Source organism: Rhagoletis zephyria, unplaced genomic scaffold (genome assembly GCF_001687245.7).
Source record: "Rhagoletis zephyria isolate East Lansing unplaced genomic scaffold, Rhagoletis_zephyria_1.1 Rzeph_scaffold_05011, whole genome shotgun sequence".
NCBI classification, from domain to species: Eukaryota; Metazoa; Arthropoda; class Insecta; order Diptera; family Tephritidae; genus Rhagoletis; species Rhagoletis zephyria.
Window position 1 is genome coordinate 30,743 of NW_016162094.1, and position 9,950 is coordinate 40,692.

The 9,950-nt window shown below is 36.9% G+C and overlaps 1 protein-coding gene across 2 annotated transcripts; it reads right to left on the minus strand.

The window, feature by feature from the left end:
- Positions 1 to 365: 365 nt before the first annotated feature.
- LOC108371482 (alaserpin-like) lies at positions 366 to 9,023 on the minus strand. 2 transcript variants are annotated; one of them, XM_017627055.1, is made up of 5 exons: positions 8,559 to 9,023; positions 8,152 to 8,170; positions 4,089 to 5,428; positions 726 to 864; positions 366 to 607 (listed from the first exon to the last, which is right to left on the minus strand). In XM_017627055.1, exons 2-5 carry the CDS (start codon positions 8,168 to 8,170, stop codon positions 483 to 485), a joined length of 1,623 nt encoding a protein of 540 aa, XP_017482544.1. In that variant the 5' UTR covers positions 8,559 to 9,023; the 3' UTR covers positions 366 to 482. The 2 variants fall into 2 exon arrangements, with proteins under 2 accessions (XP_017482544.1, XP_017482543.1); XM_017627054.1 differs by lacking the exon at positions 8,559 to 9,023 and having other exon boundaries at positions 8,152 to 8,553.
- Positions 9,024 to 9,950: the final 927 nt, after the last annotated feature.

Consider the following 9,950-nt stretch of genomic DNA (forward strand, 5'->3'; position numbering starts at 1 on the left):
AACCGGCCAGATGGGGCGTTTAAACTTTGTTTAAACCACGGCCGTGCACTGAAAAACTGGCCCTACTTGTGAATGATTATTTTACGAGGTTATGTACCTCATCCAGATATGACGCTGTTTACATACTTTTGGACAACAGTAAAGCATAACTAAATAAAAAAATGCTCACAATGCTTTGCGTAGTGATGATAATTTCTTTATTCGCTCTCTGCTCTCGTTTGATAGTGAGTCATTGTTATGATTAGAGACTAAAAAACATTTTTTTGTAATACTTTTTTATTTTATTAGGTTTGATGTATAAATATGCTGCTTAACTGAGTATTTTGTTTCATTGAATTTCCTGTTTCTTTCATTATTTCATAAACATAAAATAATAAATTTAATTCAAATATGTATAAACTTTTTAGAAGTAGTAAAAGTATAAGTATATAAGTCTTGGAAAAATATGCATTTAAATCCACATGTGGGTATATTTTTACTACTTATATATTAACCACATGTCCAATGAAAAATACAGCCTCCGAACTGCGAATAGCAAACACGAACGGACGGTCTACTGTGAAGCGAATAACACGGTTGGGCAGCGAGAGCGGTATTAGTTTGATAACTGTAATACATAGAAAGGAATTGAAAAGAGTAAGCAAGGCAAGTTAAGAATTTATATTAAAAAATTAAAAAAAAAATAATTATTATAAACATCCTAATGTCTGTATGTAACCACTTACATGATGCTGCCGCTGCTTCAGAGCCAGCTTCGTTGACATGGAGGAATGCCTTGTGTCGCAGTTGTGACACACCAACCTGTTGGTTGTGGAAGAAGCCATTTAATTCCGCGCTCTTAGTAAAAAGACGAGTAACGCCAAGCTGTAATGGAATATACATAGTAATTTAATTATATTTCTGCTTTAGATTTGTTGTTAACTGTTTGTTTTAGGCGATAACTGATTAATTTACTTATTAGCTAAGTGCTGAAGTGTTCAAGTGACCCCAATGGCTGACTGAGTTTGGCCAAGGATGTGCATGGTTTAATGATATGCAGAAATGGGATTCGGGAAACCCCATTTTGAACACTTGAGTAAAGTTCTGTGTCCCCCGAGTGGGCTCCTAAAAAAACAGTTATTTCAACTACTAATAAACACATTTTCGATTTGAGTAAAGTACTTTTGGTGGTTAGGAGTTCAACACTGAAATTACTCTTGGATAGAATATATTAGCTTCAAGTCATTGCGCTTAATCGAAACATAGATATAATTTCACCTCAGGCTTCATTAGAGGGATCATCTATATATATAAAAATGGTGTGAAAAATGTATAGTAATTCATCAATTGAGAACGGTTGGACCGATCTATTCGAAAAAAATCGTATTTATGGTCCGATTTGCTTAAAATTTGGTGCGTAGGTAGCTTTTTGCCTAGATTAGCACATGGGATGCTTTTTTTCCGGGAAGTGGACCAGGGACCGATCTATTCGAAAAAATCGTATTTATCGTCCGATTTGATTAAAATTTGGTACGTAGGTAGCCTTTTGCCTAAATTAGCATATAGGATCCATTTTTCCCGTTAAGTGGGCCAGGGACCGGTCTATTCGAAAAAGTCTTATTTATGGTCCGCTTTGCTTGAAATTTGGCACGTAGGTAGCGTATGGTCTGGGTTAAAATATAGGATACTTTTTCCAATAGGNGTCTGGGTTAAAATATAGGATACTTTTTCTGATAGGTGGACCAGATACCGATCTATTGGAAAAAATCTTATTTATGGTGCGATTTGCTTGAAACTTGGCACGTAGGTAGCTTATTGTAAGGGTTAAAATATTGGATACTCTTTTTCTGATAGTTCCACAAGGGACCGATCTATTCCAAAAATTCTTATTTATGGTATGATTTGCTTGAAATTCGATACCCGTATTGTAGATAGGCGTCAAATAGAATTGAGTCATTGTTTTACAGTTTGAAAGGTGTTTGAAGGCGCCGCAAACATGAGGGTATTGGCTATTTAACAATAGTTACTACACACGCCAACAAAAATAGAAACAAATTTGATGCAGCTAATGTTAACGCTATTTTTGACGAAAGCATAAAGTTTCCCTCAGCTCCAGATTTAAAGAAAAACAAGGTCAAAGAATCGCGATTTTGCAATATTTGAGAAGCTCTAGCAAAGAAACAAAGGGTGGTAGAACCTCCCACCTAGGCTTAGACTAAAGAAAGAAAATCTCGGCTACTATCCCTGCAAATTCCTGCACCTTTGCTTGATGGTCACTTATAGTTTTTTGTTGAACCAGAAAAACTGATTTTGGGAAGTTTGAGTACCTACCGCAATTAAGAAAAAATCCACTTAGGCTTAAATTAAGGCTTGGACTTCTGACTTCAATCCCTGAAAATACCATTCCTACACCTTGACCCTGCGGTCCTTGCTTTACGTTGACTAAACAGAATGTGGATCAATGATACTCACCAGTTTGGAAATTGCCACCAACTAGACTATACAGATTCAAGAACGATTCACTATCGAGCCGCAAGGACTTCTTCCCGGTATAACGCTTTCATTAGGTTATTTAAGACGGTAATGGAGGATATGCCTTCTGTCGACCACAAAACCAAACGTGAACGTGAATTGCTGGCGAAAACGTTGGACCAAATATTTCAATAAAAAAAATAATTTTGGGCGGGACGAAGTTCGCCGGGTAAGCTAGTTCTTTTTATAAAAATTTATAGAACTATCTCTTGTTCAATACTAACTTTGCAAGCTCTCTTATTCACCACTCGTGGTAAAAAGTTATTTTGAGAGAAAGCGCTTACATACATATATAAAATTTAGCTCGCGTCACTTTAACAGTCGCAATGTCCGAGTGAGTTGGCAAAGCACAGGGGTGCCAATCGAAAGATCCGATTTGAGTCCTGGCGCAGCGGATTTTTTTAATTTTTTTCTTATTTAATTTAATTTATCATATCGTCACTCGACACGAATAGCGGCGCGCCAGTGTTTTGACGGCGAAAAAGGATGCATTGACGAAAACAGACGCGTAAAAAAAACTTGGGCGAAAAAGGCGCGTAAGCCTAGTTGAAGGCGGAGAAAGACGCGTAAACATAGATTTATACCTATGCAAGCACTGTCACTGCAGCATTATTTCCCAAAACTCTTTGGGGGATGCACCTACAATTATACCAGCAAACATAGTTGACCGCGAAAATAAGTTTACGCGTCTTTCTGCGCCGTCAAACAGGTAACCGCGTCTTCCTTCGCCGTCGACGCCTTTCTTCGCTGAAGTTTTTTTATGCGTCTTTTTACGCGGTCCTTTATTCGTGTCTAGTGGCGATATATCTTATTTTAAAATAGGAAATGTATAGATATTTTTTAATTTAATTTAATTTTTAGAAACCTATTACATACATTTCTTTTCTTTAAAACAATTTTTTCTTAATTTAATTTTCTTTTGTTATTGTTTTAAAAATAATATTTTTTTTAATCTTTAAAAATTTTAAACTTGGCCTTGAAAAAAATGTTCAGATAGTCTGGGAAAGTTAACGCTGGAAACAGAGGTAGTAGGAAAGAGCGCAAAGGGCTTAGTTCAAAAACTAAAGATTTTATTAAAGACTAAAAATTACTTAGATGCGTTCACTAAAGGGTTCGGCCCAGTTTTATCTGTTTCGCAACCAGTTATATTACTCTCGCCATACGCGAGTAAGGCCAACTTCAGAAGTTTCTTAGTTTCTGACGGTGGCTTCTATGACCGAAATGCTCAGAAATGACGGGAACTGTTTTGTGTCTGCCGTTTCGGCGCAAACTGTTGCTTATTCACTCATTTATGAATTTCAGAGCTATGCAAATAATAAAGAATATAGGTCGAGGTGATTTAGATGGGTGATTTTTTAAGCGATTTTCACAGCCCGTTGTTTGATATCCTTGGAATTTCACATTGCTTTTTTTAGAGAGTCTTCTGGGACAACTCTTTTTGTAAGATTTCAAAACTCAGATTTGCATATAAATATTGTTGAAGGAATAATTCTACATTCGAGATTTGGCTCAGAATTACTGTCATCTTACACTTCTAAAAGCTCCTCAAGAAAGCACAACTTTTATAGTATACTCACTTCTTTCAACGGTTCCTGAAAGTCCCACTCGAAATCCACGCGAAATTTTGGCATTCGTACCGTCACCGATTCCATTTTCATCAATGACGTTAACTTATTCAAATCGATGCGTTGCAATCGGCGTTCCATAGCCGCCAAGCCGTCCAATTTATTCGGAAGCAACACCAGCATTGACATCTTCGAATTTTCATACTTCATTTCCAAAGCTCTTGCATCCAAGTCCGGAAATTCACCATAACTGTAAGTGTCATCGCTGTACATCATATCGACGGGCAACGTCCGACTTGGCGTCACATGGAAATTTTGTTGTTCCGTATCCTCAGCGGAGAATGGCTTCGCCCACTTGGCCTTGAAATGTATGGCACTGACGAGTATCGCCTGCGTTTGCTCATCAAATTCGCTTGGCGTAACCAATTCCGTTATGATATTTTGCGTTTTTTGTGCAATCCATTCATTTATGGACGCCGCAGATCTATATGACATGGCAAAGTTTATTGCTTCGATATCGCTAGCGAAAGAGCGGGCTAATTGCTGAATGTTTGGTTGCAACGTCAGCCGGTGGCTATGATACATTTTATTCGCCATCACAAGCTGAGTCTTGTCGGTGATCAAGTGTCTGTGCAGAAAGTTGAGGAAAAGTTGTGCGGTGGACTCTGGAGTGTCGGGCAGTGAAAGTGCGCGTTGCAGTTGGCGTGCAGTTTGGCCGCTTGTGCCGGTGTAGACGAAAGCTAATAGCATTTGTAGCGAAATAGGTGAGTAAACAATGTTATGTTGTGGCCTTGAGCCGGCTATGAGCTGGAAAAGATCGGCGCTGAAGTTGTTGTGGGAATTGTGGGTTGAAGCCATACCAGCAGTTGCGTCTGCAGTGGAGGCGCCATCAGCGAATGAGTTAACATTGCTACTGAACATGCCATCATAATAAGCGGGAGTGGTAGTGCTCCAAATCGGTTTACGAACTGGACGGTATGTTGCCGAAGGAGGTGGTTGCGCTTGTATCAGTAACGGACGTTGTTTAGAATTCCGCGTTGCTGGCTTGGAATCGGGTTGCAGTGTTGGTGAAGACTCATCAATATCTCGGGGCTCCATTTGTGTTGTATGTGATCTATGTGAAATACTTGTTAGGCAATTGCCTAACCCCTCAAAAATGTCCGACATTTTCGAAAGCCTTGGCAACGTTTGTTGCTGCCTTGGTTCCTGTACTCCTTGTGTTTGGCTATTCAATGGAGGGTACGCTTGTTCATACTGGCCTTGCTGCTGCTGTGGTCGTTGTTGTTGTTGCTCTTGTAAGTCATAAGATGATTGGTGCGAGTGCGCCGTCACATAGCCGATTAGAAAAACAACTATAAGCAAGAAGGTAACAAAAAATTAGTAATTTACATATATACATATCGCACCTTTAATAATATAGAGATGTAACTCAAAATTTAGGTTTTTGGAGATTTCATTATGCAATTCATTAGCCCGATGAGTAGAATATGTTCAGTCTAACAGATAACCAAACTTCCCAATTATGGCGAAGATATATGTATGTCTTTCCATATGTCTTTTTGTATACCAACTGTATGAACTGATAAAACTTTGATTGCGTTTTCCCACAAACTTGAAAGTTTGAAATACTTCTTTATATTGCTAAACGTGCGATATATTGATTTGCTGCATTTCGTCAGTTTATGATTCAAAAAAAAAAAGGAAAAGAGTAGAAGCAAGTGCTCAATTTGCTAAAATTTTCATACCATGGTAATTATTATTATATGAATATGTATTTATAACTAATATGTATTTATAAATCCTTTTGCGTATAACATTTAAATGCATGTCCTTTTTCGCGGTAAGTTTCGAATATGATTGGTCTGTTTTAATGCTTCACGTTTTCAAATATTTGTACAATGGAAATACATAACCCGGCGTGGGTGAGCTGGAAAAAAGTTAGTTCATTAGTGTGGTGGCATATCTACGGTGACCATTCGTACCGATTTTGAGAACATTTTCCCGCTGAATATTTTTTAAAGTTGTCCGATATTTCATATTTGAACCGACTAAATCCCGATTTTCAGTGTTTTCTTTATTAATTTAACAAGAGGCTTACTATACTCTGGCGCAAGTTTGTCAAACAAACGTGGCAGCGCCTTCGTTATCCAGAACAAAGACTATAGGGGAGCTACAAACATAGCCAGCATCTTTATTCTTTATGATCTTTGGTTATGTTTTATTCTGTAAAACTGGTACTCCAGTTACTGATGACTTCAAATCAAAATTTTTTAAGAATTTAGTAAAAAATTTTGAATCTAGTAAAATTATAAAAAATCTTACTAATTTCCCCAAAACNTCTACCACGCAAAAATCTGAAATGTGCTAGTCTTCCACGCAAATAGTGAAATATGCTACTCTTCCGCGCAAAAATCTGAAATGTGCTACTCTTCCACGCAAAAATCTGAAGTGTGCTACTCTTCCACGCAAAATTCTGAAATGTGCTAGTCTTCCACGCAAAAATCTGAAATGTGCTAGTCTTCTACGCAAATAATGAAATGTGCTACTCTTCCACGCAAAAATTTGAAATGTGCTACTTTTCGACGCGGATAATGAAATGTGCTAGTCTTCCACGCTAATAGTGAAATGTGCTAGTCTTCCACGCGAATAGTGAAATGTGCTACTCTTCGTAGGGACCGACGAAATGGTCTTAAGAACTAAGTAATATATCTTTTCCTTTCATACGAATATTGAGAAAAATTTGCATTTCAAGTTTTTTTCTATGCTATACTAAAATTGGGCAAAATCGCGAGCTCAAAAGCATTCGTATGGTACAAATTTTAGAACTCCAACGCGCCTTCATAGTTTGGAAAGCTTTTTCAATTTTTCGACCACTGTGTGACAACGAACGCACCCTCATAGTTTGGCCAGCTCTTTTGACTTTTCAATTTTTCGAGATTACTGATATTTTGTTTTTTTTTATGTTCCGCTTATTTTGTCGTTCTTTTTGTTTTTTCAAATTTGTGAAATACATACAAGTATTCACAAAATTGAGCGTACGGCTCTTTTTTGTTAATATTCGCAATGTTTTACATGCTAAATTTTTTGTTAATTTTGTATTAAAATAAGGCTTATGAAAAAATGCGAAGAACAGCCAGCAAAAAAACTATATAAAAAAGCTATAAAAGTGCATACCTGACATTTTTAGAAATTCGTATTAAACAGTTCGCGATTTTGCTGAAACTTTGCAGATTTTTCTTAATTTTCGTAGACTTTTTCATTTTCGGATTAAAACATTCGGTAAAACATTGCGAATATTACTGTAACTGTACATACTTTAATTTGGAGGTAGGGCCCAGAATCAGTTCCTGGTGTAAGCCGCAATAAAAAAAAACAGTTGTTTTTTCTGAAGAGTCCAAACCTACCGGCAAAGCGCCGAGACTACTTTTGCCATGAAAAAGTTTCTGACAAAAAAGGCTTTGCCGTTGAGAGGCAATTTGTAATGCGACGTCTTCACGATTCGTAATTCGCTAGGTAATTCGTGAATTACCCTGTTTCCACGTCATACATTAGTAATTCGTTGGCAGCTCTTGGTCTTTTTCTGGTTCTTCGCTATTTATTATAATTTTTGTGTACTGCAAATATCGATGATGGTGATAAAATTTAAGTTATCATAAACAATTTTAATTTATATAGAGAATATTTTATTAATATTATTCTATAACTAGAAAAAGTGCCAGCAATTGGGACCAGGCCGGTGAAAACTTCGATATATGTCCGATAAATATTAGAGAAGGCACAGATTCGTTCGTTATTCGCATGGTAATTCGATCTGAATTACCTACAAATCAGGTAGTTCGCTCTGAAAATTTTGTATGGCGAATCACGTAATTCGAAAGGTAATTGGCAAGGCGAATGACGAATGGGAGAGCGAATTACGAATCGTGGAAACGCCGTATAAGCCAGCAACGAGTGGAATACTACAAATTGGATGGGAAACTTGGTTAAACGCTTTGCACATTTTTTTATTATTTGTAAGTATGTAGTTTACACAAAATACACATGTAGATGTATCAATTAGTACTAAGTTGCTTACGAAAAATCCCCCGCATCATTTTAACTTAAGCTCTTGTCGCTCTGCACTCCAGCTCAGCCTGAATTGCAAGTTCTCTTCACGTGTTTTCTTGCTCGTCGTCTACTCTGCGAACGCTTGTTGCCACTTTTATATTCAGTAGCGATGGCTTGAAATAACAAACACAACTCGCATTACTTTTTCACTACTCGTGTAATTAGTAATTACAAATTTCTTATAAACGAATACCCGCAAGTGTAATTTGCACAGAATTTTTTTCTCTATCAACTACATACAAGTATGTAGGTATTTAACTGCTTTTATTTATGCACTCGCATATTTTTTTATTTATTCTTTTTAGCTTGGTTATTATTTCTTGCTATTTATAAATAACTACGACGACTACCAGTTTTCCACTATCGAATGANCATTTTAACTTAAGCTCTTGTCGCTCTGCACTCCAGCTCAGCCTGAATTGTAAGTTCTCTTCACGCGTTTTCTTGCTCGTCGTCTACTCTGCGAACGCTTGTTGCCACTTTTATATTCAGTAGCGATGGCTTGAAATAACATACACAACTCGCATTACTTTTTCACTACTCGTGTAATTAGTAATTACAAAATTCTTATAAACGAATACCCGCAAGTGTAATTTGCACAGAATTTTTTCTCTATCAACTACATACAAGTATGTAGGTATTTAACTGCTTTTATTTATGCACTCGCATATTTTTTTATTTATTCTTTTTAGCTTGGTTTTTATTTCTTGCTATTTATAAATAACTACGACGACTACCAGTTTTCCACTATCGAATGGCAAAAAATCGCACGCGCGCTTATCCCACACCACTTTGTTGGTTGCGGCTACTGTGTCGAGGTAGCACTGATCGCACTTTTCAAAGCTTCGTTTAATAAATATTTAAACTGAACTCGCCTTCGAAGAGAGTAATCAGTAGCGGTGATGAGGCGTTCTGATTGCTATTCCTACAGCTGTGACGCGATGCCTGCGGTTTTGCCGGTTTTCTTTTTATTTTGCCTTTTTTTTTTTTCAAAAATGTGGCAAAGTAAATATGTGTGTAGCAATCGATTTATTTAGTCGTGTTTCCGATTCCATGCACATTTACACAAGTGCATAAAGGAAACATGAGTTTTCTTATCAGAAGCTGCATAATTTTGTTTTTAAGAAATAATCTGGTTTCTAACGCTGGTGATTTATTGAGAAAATACATAAATTAAAAGGTTTCCAGGAAATGTAAAAATTGATTGCTATTTTGGCTATTCAACACCTGCATTTATTAAACTTATATTCTCGGCAAGACAAAAATATGGACAATACCCTGCAACCCTGGAAACTAGAACTTGAATACTACCAGTTTAGCCTTGCAGCTTAACTAATTTATCTTCCACCCTCTTTCCATGCTAGCGACTAGTATTTCTTACATGTCAATGTGTTGCGATATGTTAATAGTCTGGCTTTAAATCAGCATCCACCAGTAGAGATACTAGTAACATCATACCAGTTGACGGGATAGTCTGCCCATTCCTATGCCTCGAAAAGACTAAATATTATTATTATTCTGTCGATATATTAAGTGATATCTTCGAGGGCGTACTGAAATATAGCTTTTGTAACATCATCCATCCTATATCAATAAGAAACTATAACAACAAGAAACTGAAAATGGGAACAAATCGTCTCCTCTGCAGTTGCATCACATTAAATTATTTCATTTTAAATTATCTGGACGAGATGTGAAGCTTTTTAACGACACTTTAAAACCGAAACATCATCTTCTTATCCATTATTACTCTAGAGTCTAGAGTTC

Coding starts and splice junctions, on each gene's coding strand:
- LOC108371482 (XM_017627055.1), bottom strand. Junction 865..4,088: donor TTCAGGAACCGTTGAAAGAA/GTGAGTATACTA, acceptor ATTCCATTACAG/CTTGGCGTTACTCGTCTTTT. Junction 608..725: donor TGAAGCAGCGGCAGCATCAT/GTAAGTGGTTAC, acceptor TATGTATTACAG/TTATCAAACTAATACCGCTC.